The sequence below is a fragment of the Cebidichthys violaceus genome, unplaced genomic scaffold, assembly GCF_023349555.1.
Source record: "Cebidichthys violaceus isolate CVI_PGR_0920_01 unplaced genomic scaffold, fCebVio1.0.p SCAF_28, whole genome shotgun sequence".
Classification (NCBI taxonomy): Eukaryota; Metazoa; Chordata; class Actinopteri; order Perciformes; family Stichaeidae; genus Cebidichthys; species Cebidichthys violaceus.
The window spans coordinates 1,268,040-1,288,538 of record NW_027176461.1 but is presented as its reverse complement, the minus strand read 5'-3'; the positions used below and the strand labels follow the sequence as shown (position 1 = coordinate 1,288,538).

Sequence of the window (20,499 nt, the reverse complement as noted above, 5' to 3'; positions counted from 1 at the left end):
ACGCGCTCCTCTATGTAAACTAAACCGCAATACGGCACCTGTTTTACAGATCATCTGTTACCAGCATCATGAAAGCAGCATCTCTCGATCGTTTTCTTTAGGTTGTTCGTTTAAAACGTCAACACGCAGCTAGTTGGAAGAAATCATCTGAACAAACGGGCAATTTTTCTTCAGTGGACTTTTTTTCTTCATGTAAATAATAGGGGTCGTCTCTGAGGAGACATTCTTTAGGATCTGCACGTCCTTTAAGTCTTTAAAACCACATCTGTGCCGGCATTGCAGGTAGAATTGGGGGAAATGCCATTGGAGTTGAGAAGAATACAGATCATGATGACATATTGGGTCAGTTTACAAGGACAACAACCATTCAACAATAAGTGCAATTGAGCCATGCTGGGAACATGAAAACAGGCCAACAAAGAGCTTTGGTTGGGTTGTGAAGAAGAAGGCTAGTGAGTTAGGTTTACTGGATAGGAGTTGTTCTCCAACTGTGGTTCTGCCAGTTGTTCCTCCTTGGTTACTGCCACAGCCTGAAATTGATCTCGGCCTCCTTGAACTGATGAGTGATGAATGTGGGGGAAACTGTCAGATCTTCAAGTCATACATCAGTCACCACAATTAAATACAGATTTATACAGATGGATCTAAAGACCCTAAAACTGGTAGAACAGCAGCAGTAATCCCAGAATTCCATTTGCAGTGTAGGAAAAGACTCAGCGATCTGTGTTTACATGTGAGATGATGGACATAGTTATTGCATTACAGTGGGTAGAGGAGTCAGGCCAGAGAGAGTGGTAATTGCATCAGACTCATGTGCGGTGCTAACGAGTTTGACATGTTGCTCCTCCAGAAGCAGAGAGGATTTTGAAATATTACAATCACTATTCAGAATCCATCAAATGAGGGAGTGTGTTAGTTTAGTGTGGGTCCATGTTGGAAGGAGCAGGCGGATAAAGCAGCAAAAAGGGGCTTTGAAGAGTGGAAGACATAATGTTCATGTAAATATAAGTAAGTCAGAAGCTAAAGTGGTGATTAAGGGACAAATCAAGAAGATACGTCAGAACTAATGGAATAAAGGGAGTAAAGGAAGATATCTGTTAAAATAAACCATTGGTTGGGAGTGCAGGATCTAGTGGACGAACTAGGAAAGAGGAGACGATTATGACAAGACTAAGGAATGGCCATACTGGTTTTAACAGTTCCCTCTATGTTATTGGAAAGCATAATAATGGAAAATGTGAATTTTGTGAAGAAGAAGAAACTGTGGACCATGTTTTATTGTCATGTCAGAGGTAATGTATATAATATATATAACATATATTATATAGTATAACTGTACGAGTCAGAGAGAGAAGTTTTGAAAAAAGGTCTTAGAGAGAGTGGAGAGGAGAATATCATTAATGTATTTAACCCGTTAAGCCCTAAGCCTATTTGTAGGCCTCTCCTCGATTTTTGCAACCCATATTAAAGAGAGTGATTTTCGTGTATTTTAATAGTTTTTATATTGTAGAAAGCTGACTTTTGAGAAATTTGTTCAGATTTGTAAATATCAGTATATACGTTACTGGTTAAGAGAACATTAAGATGCAACACGGCACAAATTGAAATTCTTTATCTCCGATTATAAATTAATCCAATTTTGATAAGATATTTTTTTGCTTTAGTTGAAAGCTCAAACCTCTCCCAGATCATAGCCCAATGGGTTGAGAGTCTCTCTGCACAATGTTTTCTTTGATAAAGTGAAGCATTCAAGAGCTGGAGAGGTATGAGTGCAGAGATTTCAGTTGAGGTCAACCAAAATGTCATTTGGTTCCAGCTGTTCCATTGTAATTTCATATAGCATATAATTATATATTTCACTTCTTTTATGACTAATAGTGTTCAATCTATCATATGCAGCAGTTTGGCATCATTTAGAGAGCCTGGATCCTCTGAGCCTGTTTATGTCTGTCATCCATGGGATTTTCTCATCTGGCTTCCACTCCAGGTCTCCTAGCTCAGGCTATGGTTGGTCGATTTCAGTCAATGGGCCCGCCTTAGAAGCATCTGAGTCCACAGAATAGGCTCGTTCGAGATGAACTGCGCCTCGCCTGGAAAGCAGACGAGAGCAGGCGGAAAAGAAGGGGGCGGTGACAAAAAACTGCGTTCAAGTCGGACAGCTTTCAGCCGCCTGCTTCTTCTTCTTCTTTTGTTTTTTTAATGGCGGTTGGCAAACAGCTTTCGGGTGCATTACCTCCACCACTGATCTGGAATGTGGACTAAGGACTAATACGACAACTGAACGAAAATAAATACATATACATATATACACACATACATATACCTATATGTGTGTAAATAAATAAAGATAAGTATATACAAATGTATATATATATACAAATACAAAAGTAATTAATTATTTTCTCAAATTGTATTTATTAGTTTGGTTGACTCTAAATATTCCAGAAAAAGTGTCCAACATTTGTCACTAAAGCTTTTCTTAAACACTACATATTCTTCATGCTTGCATTACATCCAGTTTTCCCAACAAGGTTTTAGACGCCAACACAGCCGTAGTCTCAAATTGATCTTAGGCGACTGTGGCTAAGTGGAGAGCAGGGCCGTTCTTCAATCAAAGGATCGGCGGTTCGATCCCTGGCTCTGGTCTGGAAACTAAAAACAGTAGAATAATCAAGGAATGTAATTTAATACAATTTGTATTATTTCATAAAAAGGATGTCATTGTGGTGAAACATGGTTTTCATGATTCAATAACTGCTCCCTCTATGGTTAAAGAGTTCTTTAGAATTCTGTTAAGAATCATTTTCATTATTCTTCTTATAGGTTGGTTCCAAAAATACCACATTAGTTGAGGAGGTTGTTCCTCTGGACAGAGCTCTGACTTCAGAAGTCATTTCAGGCTCTCAAGAGGACAAGAGGAGGAAGACTTATCTACAGCGTTTCAAGGCTGAATATAATCACTGATATTTGTCAGTTTGAGTCTCTTCTTTGCTAAGTAGGACCTTATGACTACATGGGACCACACTACATGAACAGACAGCAAACCACACGACCTGTCTGTAACAGTGTTCAGTGTCTGTGGACTCTGTCTCACCAGGAGTCATATAGGGGTGTGGCAGACAGATTCAACATTTCAAAATCTACACTTTCAACACATCTCCATCCCTTCTGTTCCCTGGTCACTACACATTTGTCTCATCACATGTTGTGGCCTACAGGGGAAGCACGTCACACGTCCCAGTTACACTTTCAAACAGCTGGATTTCCAAATACAGTCTGTGCTGTCGATGGATGTGACATTCCCATTGTTAGACCACATTGCAACAATCCCACAGCCTATTATACCAGGAAACAATTCTATTCCATCATCGTTAATCAATGGACACATTCAGTGCTCTGACTGAACAAATGCTGACATCAAGTTGGATGTAGGCTTTCTCAATAAATATATTTATTTACAGATGCTAAATAAATAACCTTATATTATTATTATCAGCCACATCATTGCACAGAATGAGTGGTGGAGAGCAACTGCAGCGCCTGGCTCTAAAACCTGCGGCCGCCTCGCTCTCGTGAAGTTATCGTTGCCCACGTGTTCATGACGTCAGAGCAAGTCCCATCATGCCCTGGGGTCATGCAGTCGGTGGAGAGCAACTCTGCAGCGCCTGGCTCTGAAATCTGCGGCCGCCTCGCTCACGTGAGGTTAACGTTGCCCACGTTTTCATGACGTCACAGCAAGTCGGACGCAAATCTACCCGGCATGCATTGTGCGCCGATCGCCGGTGATCGATTCTGCGCCAGTAGGGAGTAAAACCGTGGCGCGTCACCTGAAACGTGCGCACCACATTGCCGAAAATGGAGCACACCCCCCCCCCCCCCCCCCTCGCCTTGCTATACAGGCCCGTGTTTCTACACGGGGACATTTCAGCGACGCACCGGAAATATGTAGAAATATTGTTGACGGAAATAAGCGGAGATTTACAGCAGAACAACGAAAAGGTAAGGAGCTTTGGATGATTTTGAAGGATATTACGCATTGTGTTTCTGGTGTTTGTTTGCTCACAGCCTTGTGAGGGTTTACCGGAGGGACGATCTGACGGTAGTTCTGGAATCTGTGTCGAATGCTCGTGCTTTTTGCTATCGGTTGCCTATGCTAACCGTTAGCTTTGTTATGCTAACTCGGAGAAGAGCGAGTTATGGCTAGAAATACGTGATTTTGCGATAAATCTTTTATTTGCGTACACTATTTGTGTAGAATGGTGTTTGGAGTGTGTAAGAATGTCTTAGATTGTTTTACCCAGATTTTGAATTGTTTGGGGGATTTTTTTTATTTTTTTTCATATTCATAAATGCATGCATAAATGGACTTTTTTGGACGGTAAATGCTACAGCGGACCCGAATTTGGGTCCGTCTTAAAGACCGAAGAAACAAACAGTACTGACATACATTGGAAGCTTGAGATCGTGATCACCATTACAAGTAACAGCCGCTAACAACGCACGCCAGGTGGAGTTTTCTTCAGTAACACTGTCAGCCGCAAAATTCTCAAAAACAGTTATAAAGGTGCAAATACAATATACAATGTATACAATCACAAAATCAGATTGGAACATAAAGCGTGGGAGGGATCAGTCTTGGTGGGGTTTCATATGTCAGATCTTGTAGGTACATGGCTAATACACAATGTCCATGTTATTACATTGCATATTATATCTCATGATTCGGGTGTAAGGAGTTGTGTTGGGATGATACAAAGTCCGGTGTAGTTCACTGACTAACAGCGGTCAGGCTTTCTGCACTTAAAAAAATATTTGTATTTTTTGAATATTTTCATTTTTCACGCCTCTTTAAAATTGAGCATAAGTAATGATGGAAATATAGTACTTTTCACTCCACTATATTTATTTGACAGCTAAAGTTATTAGTGCAGATTTCACATTGTGAATGATCACTATATAAAATATGTACATATCGAACTGTTCAGCAGAATATGAAAACAACTGCTCCGGCTATAACATTAAGATGTTTAGTTACACGTTTATGTATCAGTAAGAGGAATTTAATAATATAATATATAATAAAACAATGGCCATTCTGCTGTAAAAATGAGTACTTTTGACACTTTAAGTACATTTGTCACACAATACTTTTCATTTTTACGTTTTAAATGCTTGATTTTTTTTTCTTATTTACTATTCTTACGTTGTTACATTGTTTTACTTTGGTAGAGAAAAATAATTAAAATAAGCCAATGCTGTCTTTTTGCTTGTGGATAATTGTTGAATAGAAACATCAACAAAATGACCCAATTTAACATAAAAGAAAAGTCAAATCACACAAGATTAAAAACTGCTGGAACGATCTGCAGCTGGGGAGCGGTCCAATTTACAATGTCTGTTATATTATGCATTATAACAATACATGAAGTGATCCTTGGACTGTGAAGTCAGTTAAGGTTAACATTGATTAACTTCTTCGTTACAAAAGGTTGTCTTGCAGCAAACGGGTACCATGTGACACAATTCTCTACCTGCAGTTTACCTCCAGTTTGAGACGCAGGCCTGTCCAGGATGAAAAGTGTCCGCGTTGTAGTGGTGGGAGCGGGTGTGATTGGCTTCTCCACTGCCGTCTGCGTCGCTGAGGCTCTTCCTTTCTGCTCCGTGACTCTGCTGGCTGAAAAGTTCAGTCCAGACACCACCAGTGATGGAGCTGCTGGGATCCTGCTTCCTACAAAGTTTCCAGGTACGCAACAATCTCCCTCTTAGAAAATGCATTACACCAACTGTGTTATATTTTACAATATTCCTCAGTCAGTACAAATTTACCAGGATGATAATTTGTAATGTTCATCATAAATTCATAATCTATTCTCATCCTATGTACATACATAGCACACAGGTTTGCTTGTTGAAAATGACTGATTTGACTCCATTTCTCTATCAGATATTCCCTTGGAAAGACAAAGACGCTGGTTCAAGAACAGCTTTGATCACCTGTTGGATATTGCTCAATCCCAACACTCACCGGAAGCTGGAGTAATGCTGAGCTCTGGGTAGCGAGTGTTATACAGGTCTATAAAAAAGTGATGAGTTCTCACTTTTAAAATAATCGTTTCGCGTCCTTTGTTTTGATTCTATTCCAGCTGGCAAATCTTCAAGGATGTTCCAGCCGATAAGAAACCCTTCTGGTCAGAGTCTGTGATTGGCTTTCGATTCATGACCGACAGTGAATTGAAAAGGTTTCCAGAACATAAGTTTGGACATGCGTTCACCACCATTAAATGTGAATGTTCCAGCTACCTGCCGTGGCTCGAGAAAAGGTTTGTCTTCTATGTTAAACTCGCATGGTCAGGTCAAAAGGTGTTACGTCATTTTTCCAACAAACTCAAATAATTTACAGATAATTGCAGTTTAATTTACATTTTGATTCACCTGAGATGAATATTTAAGACACTCTTTATAAAACATAAATTCTTGTTTTGTAAAAGGTTCAGAAAGGCTGGAGGTCTAGTGGAACAGAGGAAGGTCAACAGTCTTCAGGAATTAAGCAACAGCTATGATGTCATTGTCAACTGCTCTGGTTTGGGCTCCAAACTGCTGGTGGGTGACGACAAGGCGTACCCCGTCAGAGGTCAGGTCCTCAAGGTGGAGGCCCCCTGGCTGAAGCACTTCATCAGAGATGCAGATGGAAAGACCTACATCTTCCCCGGCATACACTGCGTCACCATAGGCGGCACGAGGCAGGAGGGGGACTGGCGACTACAAGTGGACGAGGGCGACACCAAGGGCATCCTGGAGCGCTGCGGCGGGCTGGAGCCGTCCATCAGCAAAGCCAAAGTTCTCAGCGAATGGGTCGGTCTGAGGCCGAGCAGGAGGAACCCCAGGGTGGAGAGGGAGGTGGTGCAGCTGCAGGGCCGCAGGGTCCCCGTGGTCCACAACTACGGCCACGGAGGCTTCGGAGTCACCCTCGCCTGGGGAACCGCCCTGGACGCACTGGGGCTGGTAAGGCAGTGCCTTCATGAAATGCCGCTACAGGCTAAACTGTGAACCAGGTCTGTCACTAGATTCTGCTTTAATCTGTGCCAATAACACTTATCTTGAAATAATAAGACATCTTGGCAGTAAGACAGACAACTAATCAAAACTTAAATCTTAAGAATTTGCTGTAGGTTTTACATTTTATAGTGTGATTGTGAGTGTAAAAGTATGTGAAAATAATACATTTTGGTGAACAATTGTACTGGAACTAGTTATGAGTGTAATATATACAGATTTTTAATTTTTTAAATTGTTGCCTTCGAGTACAGAGATCTACTGTACTGAACTTAATTGAAATATACCAACATTTATTGATGTGAAAGTAGAACAGTGATCAACAGTCTTGTTAGCATTTTTACAAATAATATATGAAAGAAACCTTTACTACTTCAATGAACAGGAAAACACTATGTAATTTACTGATGTGAAATAAACAGCTCTTGTTAACATCTGAGACACATGCTTGCTGAGTGGAATGCAATTGTTCAACCGTTTAAATTGCTAAACTTTGTTTCAACACTGGAAATTATATTTCTGTGCCTTAAAACTGCTGATAGTTTACTATATCTGCTACATTGTGATATATAGTACTTTCCAGTGATGTTAGTTGTCATCACTACTTACATTTAGATAAATTAAGCAATGAATAATTTATTAACAACCATACTGGAACCAGACTAAAGGTGTAGAAAGGTTAGTAATATGAACATAACTTAACACTGTCTACTCTTTAGGTACGTTACCTGAGGCAGGAATAATTCTACTAGACTGAAAACAGGATTTTGAAAGAAACTAAAAGGAAATTTGTGTTGGGTGTAATCCACATCAACCTATAAGAAAGTGACAACGCTTTATATCTATTGTATTATACCGTCTGGTTATTGTTGTGCCATCATTGTGCAAAAATGTACCTAAGATACAATTCTCTGCTTGCATTTTTACCTCAGATGAACATGCCTCACGGCACACTACAAATACATGGTTGCATTTTCAGAAATAATTAGTTATTTGGAAAAATAACATGCATTTAAAAAGGACCAGTGTGTTGGATTTTGGGCCCATCTATTGGCAGAAATGTAATATGATATTAATTATGTTTTCTATTGTGTGCAATCACCTGAAAATAGAAATCATGTATTTTGGGGGGGGGGGGGGGTTTACCTTAGAAAGAGCCCTTCATATCTACATATGCAGCTGGTCCTCTTCATGGAGTCCGCCATGTTGCATTGCCATGTTTCTACAGTAGTCCAAAAACGGACAAACCAAACACTGGCTTTAGAGAGGGCCTTTCGTATTTTTAAGTTACCTAAAGGCCACCGTAGTTCTCCAAAAACACTTGCAAAATGAGGGGAGAGTGGAGGGGTATTCAGTTGGTTGCAATCTGCAACTTCATCTAGAGGCCACTAAATCCTACACACTGCTCCTTTAAAACATTCTGAAAAACAAAAACATGGTTTTAAGATGATCAGTATCCAACAGCTGCAGTTAACATCTGTAAAGTAACAGTTCACTGTGCTTTTGAGGCCAATACTCTGTCAGAAAGTGGCTTCATTTTCAGGTCAATACTGTGGGCCTGGAGCCTTTCTTCTTTCAGGGAACCCAGATCTACTGAGTTTATGGATGTCGTCTTATTTCTTTTCATTTTCAGCCGGCGGGCTTCAGAATTAGCCGAAAATGAACGACCCCACTTGTCCTTTGACGAAATGTGATTTGGGTAGTTGAACATGCAGGCGGTCTCTGTGAGTACAAGTTCTGGGTGTAGGTTTGTTAAGGACGGTGTAGTTAAAGGATGATTGGACCTTTCTGCTGGAGTTGTGGGTGGCAGCTGTAAGTGTGTGCTCTGTGTCATTTCTGCTTGTTTAGGGGGAAACACATTTGCTGTGTCTGTGCTCAAAGTGCTGGGCACAGCATTATATAATGTGGTTGAAGATTGGGAGGGCGGAAACAGGACCTCACAATGTTTTTGAGAATTTACTTGGTGCCGTCTGCTCTCCTCAGTCTTGACGCTGGGGGGTCAGGTTTGAGTTTTTAGGGTGGATGAGTTTTCCCTCCTGCATTCTGTGGAGGACGGTCAGAGAGACACTCCGCCTCAGCAGATCAGCTGCTGGATTTCTTCTTAGCTCCGTGCAGCTCAGACTCCTAGCTGTGACTCCACTGGGAAGATGCCCCTTTGCTGGGCTTAGGAGACCAACGCTGCTCTTCGGGGGTCTTTGTGGTGATGACATATAGAGCAGGTATTCTGGTTTACTTTGGAGTGAAGTCTTACTAGCGCTGGTGGAGGTCAGGGTCTGGGGGGGCGCAGGGTACTCTGGGGACGGGAGGTGGCTTGACTCAAAACCGGAGGAGGACCTGCTCATGGATGAAGACGTCTTTTTGTCCCTTCCTGAAATAAACAAGTGAAGTGTGTGCAGATCATGCAGGTGCCGGTCAGTGGTGACATGTATTTGACTTAATGAGGAAAAACAGCAGAGCTGAACGAATGAAAGAAAAGAAGCAAGCAGTCAAGACTGGTAAAGCATGGAGCATTTATTCCTCACGCTCAACCCTGACAGGAGCACACTTTAGAAAATGCTAAGACTTCAGACTTGCCACTCTTCTGTCAGAAGTGTTAGAATGAGTTTAACTTTGACCATAATCTGTGTTAAACCAAATTAAAGGTTGCTTTAAGTCCACACTTTAGTGCATTTACAATTACACAAAATGCCATATTTTAACAAGTATAATTATACTATTTAGTAAATATTTTAATTCTTCTGCATTATGCAGTTTTCAGGCACATGATAAAATATTGCGCAACATTATATTTTACTGGGCTAAAAAAATATACACACAAACAGCAAAATCTTGAGAGAAATACACTGTACACGTGTGGCTGATCTGACATACACACCTTTTGACATTCACAAGAACCCTCATTTACATTAAGCACAACTCTTCCCACTTTGACAATTTTAAGACTTAAGCCAAACCAAATAACCACAATAAGAATGATATAGCTATGAATAAAGCAAGCATTCACAGTAAATATGTACTGCAATTACTGATAAAGCTTTTTTTTAGCACTATGTAAATCTTCTCACGTCGGTTCAACAGTCACCATTTTCAGCAAATGCAAAAACCACCGCACAACGAACTCACCACTCAACTGCAGATCTATTTGTGAGTAGACCTACAAGCTGCTCCACATATAGTTTGTTCAAGGGTGTGAAAAATGTCTTTAGGTCACTGCTCAGTTCAATATGATGAAAGTGAACTTTATAGTCTCATAATAACAGAGAACCTCGTGTTATCCCCTTTTGAATATTGTATTGAGAATGTCATGCTTATAAAGAAAGGCAAGATATGTCGGTTCTCAAAAGCCCTTAACAGACAAAAAGGTGATCGCAAAACAGTTGGATTCAATCATGCAGGAACAGAAGAGAGTATGACTTGAAGAAGAAGAAGAAGAAAAAAAAAAAAAGCACCAGAAGTAAAAGTGACGATGGAGTCTTTCCAGAAGAGCATGAAAGCTGAATTTGGTGGCTTTGAATGCTCGAGCATCAAGGAGGACTGAAGACAGCGCGGGTCTTTCTAGTGAACGATGAGGCCACAGAGGGCAGAGGAGAAGGTGGGCAGTGTTCACAGGCGACTCAGGCTGTCATTACCGTTCTCCAGGTTCTCGTTGCTCTCGTAGCAGCCGGAGTCCCGCGGGGAGTCTCCCGTGAGTCCACGCCTGTCCAGCAGCAGCTTCTCCTGTGAGCCTCCAGACTGACTGCCTCGCTCCGGGTCGCTGCTTCCTGCAATGCACAACATCACCAACAGGGGGCAGACAGTCACGTCTTATGATCTCAAGTGATAACTGCTGGGGAACAGCCTGTGATGTGTGCCTGTTGTGCTTTTGAAGATAGCAAGAACAGACATATTAAGAGATTCCTTATAATTGTGGACTGTAAACTGTGAGGTGAAGGACTCAAAATAAGTGACAAAACAAGTTGAAACTAATCTTCACAAATACATCACAGACATATATAGTATATATAGTAATATATATATTAATCTAATGTGACTGCAGGGTTTTATGTAATCCAGCCTTTCACTATTAAGTGATTATTTTGTTATGAGGAAGAATTAAACATTTTGTATTAACATTTCAATCTTGAATGAATATTATCCAATTTGGCAAATGTGTCTCTACATGTGTGATAATATTTATGTGTTTGGGGTCTTATGTAGTGCTCAGGTGAGATATAACACCCTGTTGGTTACCTGACCCACCATCATACTCTTGCAGCAGCTCCACAGCGGTGAGCAGCACAGCTCTGTGCTGGGGGTCTCTGATGTTCAGCTCATCCAGGTCCTCCTCCTCCAACAACTTGAATGTGTCCAGATCCTCATAGCCGTTAAAAAGGAATGTGGGGAGATGCTCCTGTGGAGAGAGGAGGATTATGTGCAAACAGGTAAATAAAAAAAAATAAATCTATAGACGGTATTAATTTGACCATGCACAATTTTAGAACTGCAAAAAAAAATCATGTAGATGAGAAATAAATGTAACTCAAAGATTCAGCAATCAGTATTTTTCTGCAATTTTTCAAATTGTAAATGTTTTTTGCAGAGTAAGGCTATCTTTTTTTCCTTGTTTCCAGTATTCATGCTACTGTAAGCTAAGCTAACCATCGTCTGGTTTTAGGTTTAAATATAGCACAGAGACTTGAGAGTGGTATCAATCTCCTCATCCAAATCTCGGCAAAAGAAAAGTATTTCTTTAAACACAACTAGAACCAATTATTTTCATGTTTTCTGGATATTAAAAACATCAGTACTTGTTTTGATTGCAACAAGTAGGAGGATTATTACTTTGAGGTTGATGCGATCAAGGAGCTCCTCTACAGAGGTGGGTTTGGGTTGCCGGGCCTTCCTCCTCCTGCGTGTCTTTTTGGGCTTCACCTCCTCTTCATTCAGGACATCCACATAAATGAACTTGAAGGTGCCGACTTTACCCTTGAGCATTCCCATCCATGTACCCATCGGAGGCTTACTAATCACATCGATGACGTCTCCACTCTGCAAGACGAGACCAGCGGAGCTTGAGTTTCTTATAAGATATCATCTCTACAGGACGTGTAATTCACTGGCTAAATAACAACGTGGTCGTACCTTAAGTTTGAGCGAGTCTGTGTCGTAGGGACTGGGGGTGAAGTCAGTATGAACAAGAGCACGTCCACAGAAGGGCCCGCGGTAAGGCAGCTCATCCTCTTCCCCGTCCTCAGACTTCACACTCTCTCTGTTGCTGTTGGAGGAGTCAGTGGTCCCCACTGTCTGACCACCTACACAAACCACAAAAAGACAAATGAACTACTTCAAGGACATAAGACTGCACGGTTCTGTTAGTATTTGAAAAATATTTTGAATGTCTTGGAATCTGACTGAAGCGCCAGATGTTACACAGTTATCCACACAGACAAATACAAGAAGACAAGGAAGTTTAGACTATCTCAAACGCGAATAATGACCATGAAACACTTTTCTGATAAACACCACACACCTGGTGTTCCAAGGTCAACTTAAAACAAACACTGAGAATTATTTGCAGCACACCCAGATCCGGCACATACACACTGTAAACACACAGACTTACTCATGGAACTTTGTCCGCTGAGGGAACTCCTCAGGCTTTCCACAGAGCCTCCGGGCTTCAGTTTGGGTTTCTCTAAAGAGTCAGAGTCCGTCTGAGGCGAGTGAGGGCAGCTGCATATGCGGTCCGGGCTTGACTAGGACACAAAAGAAAGAAAATATTACCTATGCTTCAAAATCTTCACGACATTAACTAGTAACGCTGACAGATGCTGCTGCACTATACTGACTGTACGTACCTGTTCAGAGAGAGAACAGTGGTATCTCTTCGATATGTGTTTCCTCATCGTTTCTCTCACAGACTTGACTTTTTTGCCGAGGGAGATACGGGATGTTGTTGGAGACTTAATGGGATCCCTCACACCATCTCCGTCTTTATTCTAATGCACATACACAAAAAGCAGAAAATAGGAAAATAAACAAACTATTTATTTTGATCCAGTGTATGAAAATTCAGGAAGAAAGAAGAGCTACGTACGATGTTGTCGTTGTTAGAGATGACCGCATGCAGTGAGCGGTTCGTCAAGTCAAAACCTCCGAAGCTACAAGCTCTCTGTATCAAACAAACAACAAAACCAGGACACTCATAAGTAGAGATGTAAGTGAAGTTGGGGGTTCCCTTGCTGAGTAAAATTACTTTTTTAAAAGCATTCATCCAGCCACCTGTTGCATCACTTTTTCTACAATTTGAATTATTTTTGAGATGCAACATGGGGCATATACGTTCCTGCAGCAGGTCAGGTTCACCACAGATACCACGAGGGGAAAATACAAACATTTTCTCAGAACCACTGACTGTTTTGTGAAACTCACCAATTAGAAAGAAAACAGTTGACAGTATTATTAAAAAAGTACAGGATGGCCTCTGTTATTTACTGAAGTAGTCACCTATCACTGACTCTAAATATGGTTTGGACTATGTTAACATTTAACGAGCATCAGCTCAGAAGCTGGAACAGTGCATGCAGGGTTTCATAATGTTGATGGATATCAGTTTGGTTTGGAGTTGATGTGACAACTGCAGAATATATTAATTCAGTACAGCAGCTTTAAACATGCATCACTTGCCAAATAACAATCTCACCAATCTCTTAACAAAGGCTGCTATGAACTCGCTACTTACCCCATGCTGGCTGAGCGGGCTGAGGATCCGGTGACGGAGCTCTCCATCGGTCACAGAGCGAGCGATTTTGGCTTCCTCACTATTGCAACCCTCCATTTCAGAAAAGGAAGAGCCACTGCCTTCACCGGCCTCCCTCACCTCCTCTGCTACACTTGTCTCCTGATGAACAGGGCTTCCACCTGACTTTCTAAAGGCCTGGAAGATCTTCTGGCTGCTGCAGGTGTCCAGGCTGCTGGAGGAGGGGGAGGTGGTCAGGCTGTCGGAGTCCCTGTCATAGGAGAGCTGGTCCTGCAGAGCTGAAGCCAGGGAGTCCACGGGGCAAACTGCAAGCTTCTTCTGCACACCTGAGTACAGTGAGGCGCTGGCATCTCCAAAAGCAAGACCATCTATCATTAAACCCTCTGGAGGGTAAAGAGAGGAGAATGGAGGAAGGTAAAAATACAATGTCAACATATTAAAGTAAAATGTTTTTTTTTTTTTAAAACATCAGGTATCACTGTATTGTCCTCAGTTTTAATGTGTTTTCTTATGTTGTGTTGCAGTGTCCAATAGTCTACAAGCTGTTTCAGAGGCTTTTCCAGCAGGCCAATTTCAAAATGTACATGTTGAGGAAAAAAAAGAAGCACATTCTTCAGAACACATATTCACACAGACTACACAACTGGAGAAAACACACAGTAAATACTGTTATTGCAGCACAGATCCTTAGTCAAACAATAATTAGATCGGGCACAATTACTGATATTTTCTCTAGACTCTGCGTCACATTCAGAATTGTGGCGTTCCTCTTTATAAACATAGTATGTTTTTACTGTGAACACCTGGTAGTTTTTACATCTTGGCTGCACTTATAGAAACAGAATTTCACCTGCATAAAAAAAAAAACTACAACTTCACTTGCACTTTTGATCAAGTAGCATCACATAGGACAGTGAGAAGTTTCTACAAAGACTCAAAACACTACGATGGCTGCCACATCGACTTGGGCTTCATGAGAGAAAGTCAGATGGTTTCAGTACCCTCTGCTCCAGGCCTCTTAGACTCATCAATTCTGATCAGCTTCTTCTTCACCTTCCGGGTTGAGTTGACCAGTTTGTGGAGTCTCCTGAATGTCACAGATTCCTCTTGTTCATTGTCTGACAGGTCACAAGGCTGATAGAAGAGACCAGAGAGAATCTTAAGCACAGAAAACATTTACCAGAGAGTTACAGTAAAATAACACAACGTACATAGTGGACTGTTACCAGTTGTAAGGCCAATTATTCTGGATATGAAAGAAGGTATTACTTGACACCTTTACTGTTTTTATACTTAGATGTAGTACATGAGCTCACACATTACAAGATATATTGAAATAATTGTTCTCTTCTTCTAGTAACTTGTATTAAACAATAAGGTATATAAGCTGTGTGCATGTAGATGCTACCCGCTGAGCATTCTGTAGAAGCGACATGTAGCTTAATATAAACATGTGATTGAAAACCACAGTGATGACACTGAAGCCCATGTTAACAGCTGCCCCATATGCTCTGCATCACAATGCACTAGAAAAGGCTTTCTATTCGTGGGAAAACAAAAAGCTAGTCGATTGGAAATCACCTTAACAACCTTCAAATGAAATGATGGTTAGTGAAAAAGTCGGTGGTGCGTTTGAAGACTCGGGTCACAGATGTTGAGGGTTTTTTAGGCTGCTGACCAAAACATGAGCGGTATGTACATCCCAGAATAGACGTCAAAAGACTAAATGAAAGCAGATTTTAAATACACAGCAACAACTCAATGCAAGTAGAGACGGTCTATAATTAACAAAGAACAACAGGGGAGGGGGTAACAGACGTGCAACCATGACACAGAAAGAGAAAGTAAGACACACACACACACACACACACACACACACACACACACACACACACACACACACACACACACACACACACACACACCAAAGAGAAATAGTCAGGCCATCCAGACCAACCTGAAAAATGTACCCTGAACCTGAGCCCCTAATCACCTCACCCATGCATAAAAGAGCTGTGGCCTGCATAACCAGGCACTGTGCGGAATCCAGCCGCTCACTGCAGCACAATAGGGGGTTAGCGCTTTGACAGTGATGAATAGAAGTCTGCCCAGTGCACTGCAGTTGGGAGAGGGCCCTGAGCTGAAGGGCTTTAGAGGGGCCCCGGTTCATCGCCAGGACAGGGACAGAGGGAAAGAGAGAGGCACTGTCAACAGCTCAGCACAGCCTTGGCACTGGTAGATCAGAGGCCCTCACGCACAACACACTGCCTGAAGTTGCGATTCAACGTTAAAAAGCGACTAAGATGTCCTCAGACTGGGAGCTTAGAGACTTACGTTGCAGTTGAATGACTCATTTGTGGTGAGGCTGGAGGGATCGGTCCATTCTGTGGGATCGGACCGGCACGTCTGTTTGTTTTGTACTTCAAACTCCTTCAGCTGCAGAAAAAGACAACAACAAACAATGTTTTTACCATATGCCTACATTAAAACGTTATTTCTTTCACAAAGCTGAACATGCTGTTAACCACAGCAGATTGTCAAAGTTGATTAAAAGAAGAAAACACAGCATCTGTGAGGTGAGGAGAGTTTTGGGACGCATGACATACCCGTGCCAAGGCTTCCTCTATCGAGATCATATTCTCCTTCACCATCATCATCAGCTGGATACGCTCTTCATCACTCATGGTGATTTCACTGGCCACAAAACCAACGTCATCACCTGTCAAGTAAAAGTAGAGATGTCAGCTGACAGGACGAAACACAACCGACTGCTTTAATTAGGGATTTCATCAATACTAAATCATGAATGTCGCATGACAAAAAGACGTGCATATGTTGATGAGCAATCCTGCATATATATCATTCCCTTCTTCTGTGTTATTGACTGAACATACCTTTTGAAATCTGACGCAACACTCCTTTCTGTGACTTTCGAAAACTCTGCCAAAAAGACTTGCTCTTTTTCTTTCCATCCCATTTTCCTATACAGTACAACAATTCAGTTTCATTTAGTGCAGAGAAAAAATAGAAACATATATCGTTTACCTATAATATCCAAATTATAGGTAAACAATTAATAACTCCAGTACCTGAATTGAATTAACAAACTAAGTATTAAGTTATGCCCTGTTACAATATACTCATAATACAAACATAAAGGTGTTTGTTTAAATAGAGTCACTCATCGTCATTACTACCACCAAAGAAGAAATATGCTGGATTAAAATCACCTCCAACCACAAATAAAAACATTTTTTAAAAGTAGTTTTTCTGGAGGCTTAGTCGAGTGTAAAAAGGTTGTGAAAATATATTTCAATGAAGAATAAAATATACAATGCACTTAATAAAAATGCATAAAAAACTACAACTTACCTCCTGATCCGTCATCAGAGCTAGATTTGTGCACAGGTAACCTGCAAACCAAACAAAATATTTACTTCATGTGAAGCGTTCAAACGAGGAGTGAAAGCCCTGACCAGAACAGTACCTGTTTGTTAAAGTTATTTTCTTCATTATTTCCCGCTATCCCACCATCTCCCTGAACTTGTCTTTTTATCCTCTCCACTTGCGTCAGATTCAAAACAAAAAAAAAAAATTCACAAAAGCGCACTATTCCTCATGACACTAGCATCTCAGTAAAGGGAAATCAAAGAAGTCATAACAGATGAAAAAGACTGGCTGCTCTTGGCTGATGAACAGAGGTCAGTGCTCTACGGCCATCGCAGGAACAATGGATCCTTTTTCATGTCCAGTCAGGGTTTTGCAGCAGCAGCGCTAACGTGGCCTCTGCATTCCCTGCACACTTTCACCCTCCTTCTCTCTCTCTCTCTCTCTCTCTCTCTCTCTCTCTCTCTCTGTGTCTCTGTCTGTGTGTGTGTGTGTGTGTGTGTGTGTGTGTGTGTGTGTGTGTGTGTGTGTGTGTGTGCTCGCCTATAACTGTCTCTCTCCAACAGTCTCTCTGTCAGTTGACACTTGTTGCTGGTGTTGGATCAGAGTATAAGTTTGCAGATCACACCTGAACTTTATATTTTGTAAATGAGTTATCAGTGGTCGTATTGTTCTCTGCTGAAGTGTTAGAGGTTCATCTCTGAACACAGCTACTAAACATGTCTGACCAACTCAGTGCAATTTACATATTTTGTTCATGTTTGGTTAAATATCCTAATCATATCCTAATTATTTTATATTAGTATTATTCATTTTGCTGACACTTCCTTGTCCTTGTCTTAAGCAGCTGTTTATCCACGTAGAAAATGTTATTAGTCTAGTTTTCAGTAAAGACATAGTCAGTGTCTCTAGAGTATTCACTAAATATATTTTTGCATGATTAAATCTTAAACATAGCCAAATGAAACCATCTATACACGTGTCAAAAACCCATATTAATTTAATTTTCTTCAAAAGGACCATGAAACTGCTCCAAGAACAATTCATTTTTATAACAATCCACAAAAGCAAAACACCATAATATTCAAAAGAGTTGTAGCATGAGACATCAGCACACTTCTCCCCCTTTCAAATTCTTCAGTAAAAACTATGTGGAGAGAGTAAATAGTTGAAATATTTCAGCATGAAAATCAATCACTTGAAATGAAAGTTGAATGACTTTAGAGTAAAAGTAATACTGTTAAGTTTTTAAAATGTGTTTCTGATGCTGATGTTTCCAGCATTGTCATGTACTTGTCCCACTAGGGGGCAGTGTATGTTTTCAATTAATGCGTTCTTTATTATACATGCCTGTTTCTTACTATAACAAAATCCATAAAAAAAAAGAAAAAAAAAAAGGATATTGCTCAATTTCAACAAGCTTAATCAAATCAAGCTTTATCTTTAGTCATCACTATTTATTCATGATAACATATGACTAATCTTTGAAATCCCTCAAAAGAAACAATGGAGAGAAGGAAGGACGTTTATAGGGGAGACAGGAATGCTTCATAAATGTGACTGGAGGGCACCAGGAAGCAGAGGAAAGATTAGTCTCCTCACAGTGACACAGATAATACAGGAGGAGTCATCGCAGTTCAGCTTCCAAAAGTGATATGACTTATATTAAATGATTGTAGTGTTGTCTGTAAAGCCACAACAATACACACTATCTGGACAAAATAATAGTCACAGCCATATTTGTCAATATCTATTACAAAATGTACTGGTCTGTTCCTGTTCTTACTTATGCTTCACACTAGACAGTCAAGGATGCTGAGCCTTTCTGGTGCCAAAAGAAACATTAAAATACTGAAATTGTGGATTTCCAACTTAAAAAAAAAAAAAAAAGAAGTTATTATTGGGATTTTTCTTACTTTCTTTCAGTCTCTGGTGTGGACGTGGTGCTGCTGAGTCCAAGGGATTCCTTATGGAGATGAAAAAAACGTCAATTTAAATACAGTACCGCAGTAATGGGTCAATTAACAATTGGTTTTAAAAGTCAAATTTGTAGTTAGTTTTCTTCCCTAAGCAACAAGTTATTTAAAATGATGACAAAATAGCTTATACGGACTGAATCAACTGCAATTAAGGGTTAAGAAAAGAGGAATTTCAGGTATTCATTTATTTGTAATTTGTTGCACTTTTGAAATATAAACCTTGTAATTTAGTAGCAACAAACCGCTAGTCACATTTTTTAGAAACTACTCCCGAACATTAGAAGACAGTCTCAAGGCCGGCTCTCTGCATCCCAGTCAGTCAAATTAGTTTTCTTCGCTCAGGATAATAATGACAAGGCCATTCCACTGCCTCTTTATCAGCCTGTCTGCTGACACACGCAGGCAGCAGGAAGTTGCCTTCTCCTGGGGTCTGACACACTGCGAGCTGGACACTCACCTGGATCTGAGAGCGGAGCTGCAATGATGTGGCCGCTGAGTCAACTGTTCCCTGAAGCACACAGGCAGGGGAAGCGGAAGAGTAAATTATAGTGTCATCATAACACAGAAATAGAAATTATATTCATCCGGCTGCATTGGCCTGCCCACATTACGGATAAACACCGGTAAACAGTTATGTGTCACAGGTCTTTGCAGTTACTGCACTACCAACAGGTGTGTGAACAAATCTGAATCTCATATTCAGAAAATATTTAATGCTGATATGTTACTTTTTTTATGACCTAAGGTTTAAACTGATAAGAAAAGACTGATACACTTGTTTACCATCTCTGCATCTTGCACTACTTTGCGTTTCCGTAGCTCCTCCATCCTTTCACACACGTCACTGAGGGAGGTGCCGTAATACTGAGAATACTCGTGAACCAGGTCGTCAAGGTTCCCCACCGAGCCATCCTGAAGGAGATAAAGAGGCATTTAAACACTCAGATATGACCACACACCAGAACAGGAAAACGACAACCAGCAGAGGTTAATGCCAGACGGCAGGCAAACACTGTATACAATGACCACTGTGACGGTTCAATCCATTGTTTCAAGCTTTAGGACGGTCACCAGCAAAACAAACAGCCAGGAAACACTGAGATAAAGCACCAGGAGTGTTAATGTATCAGAGACATCCAGCTGTGATATATTGCCCCCGTCTTCAGTTGGTTGTCTTCCTGCCCAGCGACCCCTTCCACCTCCTCAGACCTGACCCCCCCCCCCAGCCAGAGGAAGCATGGAATGACGCAGCTACGACTCTCACTCAGCTCTCCAACAGTCGTCAAGAGTCAACTCAAGAGGCCACGGTTCAGTCGACCATAAATCACAAGTAGAAGAGTC

General features: G+C 41.0%; 2 protein-coding genes across 4 annotated transcripts in view; one reads left to right on the top strand and one right to left on the bottom strand.

Annotated features, from left to right (window-relative positions):
• The first annotated feature begins 3,889 nt into the window (after positions 1-3,889).
• Positions 3,890-7,492, top strand: ddo (D-aspartate oxidase). Its single transcript, XM_068721532.1, has 5 exons — positions 3,890-3,999; positions 5,538-5,743; positions 5,945-6,053; positions 6,144-6,320; positions 6,489-7,492. Exons 2-5 carry the CDS (start codon positions 5,572-5,574, stop codon positions 7,045-7,047), a joined length of 1,017 nt encoding a protein of 338 aa, XP_068577633.1. The 5' UTR covers positions 3,890-3,999; positions 5,538-5,571; the 3' UTR covers positions 7,048-7,492.
• The window catches only part of sash1b (SAM and SH3 domain containing 1b), a 45,392-nt gene continuing 32,222 nt past the window's right edge, over positions 7,330-20,499 (bottom strand). Inside the window, exons 3-20 of one of the 3 annotated variants that reach the window (XM_068721531.1) lie at positions 19,942-20,070; positions 19,616-19,666; positions 19,096-19,145; positions 17,165-17,205; positions 16,687-16,773; positions 16,399-16,511; positions 16,127-16,228; positions 14,794-14,926; positions 13,775-14,175; positions 13,130-13,204; positions 12,891-13,031; positions 12,656-12,788; positions 12,175-12,344; positions 11,875-12,081; positions 11,293-11,443; positions 10,683-10,814; positions 9,044-9,421; positions 7,330-9,012 (exon numbers count right to left, since the gene is read on the bottom strand). In XM_068721531.1, coding sequence (XP_068577632.1) covers positions 8,546-9,012; positions 9,044-9,421; positions 10,683-10,814; positions 11,293-11,443; positions 11,875-12,081; positions 12,175-12,344; positions 12,656-12,788; positions 12,891-13,031; positions 13,130-13,204; positions 13,775-14,175; positions 14,794-14,926; positions 16,127-16,228; positions 16,399-16,511; positions 16,687-16,773; positions 17,165-17,205; positions 19,096-19,145; positions 19,616-19,666; positions 19,942-20,070 — 2,961 coding nt within the window. In that variant the 3' untranslated portion in view covers positions 7,330-8,545. Of the gene's footprint in view, positions 9,422-9,544; positions 10,815-11,283; positions 11,444-11,874; positions 12,082-12,174; positions 12,345-12,655; positions 12,789-12,890; positions 13,032-13,129; positions 13,205-13,774; positions 14,176-14,793; positions 14,927-16,126; positions 16,229-16,398; positions 16,512-16,686; positions 16,774-17,164; positions 17,206-19,095; positions 19,146-19,615; positions 19,667-19,941; positions 20,071-20,499 lie in introns of those variants that run through there. The other 2 variants (XM_068721529.1, XM_068721530.1) reach the window with 2 other exon arrangements.

Coding starts and splice junctions, on each gene's coding strand:
- ddo (XM_068721532.1), top strand. CDS start 5,572: ATGAAAAGTGTCCGCGTTGTAGTGGTGGGAGCGGGTGTGATTGGCTTC. Junction 6,054..6,143: donor GGAGTAATGCTGAGCTCTGG/GTAGCGAGTGTT, acceptor ATTCTATTCCAG/CTGGCAAATCTTCAAGGATG. Junction 6,321..6,488: donor CTGCCGTGGCTCGAGAAAAG/GTTTGTCTTCTA, acceptor GTTTTGTAAAAG/GTTCAGAAAGGCTGGAGGTC.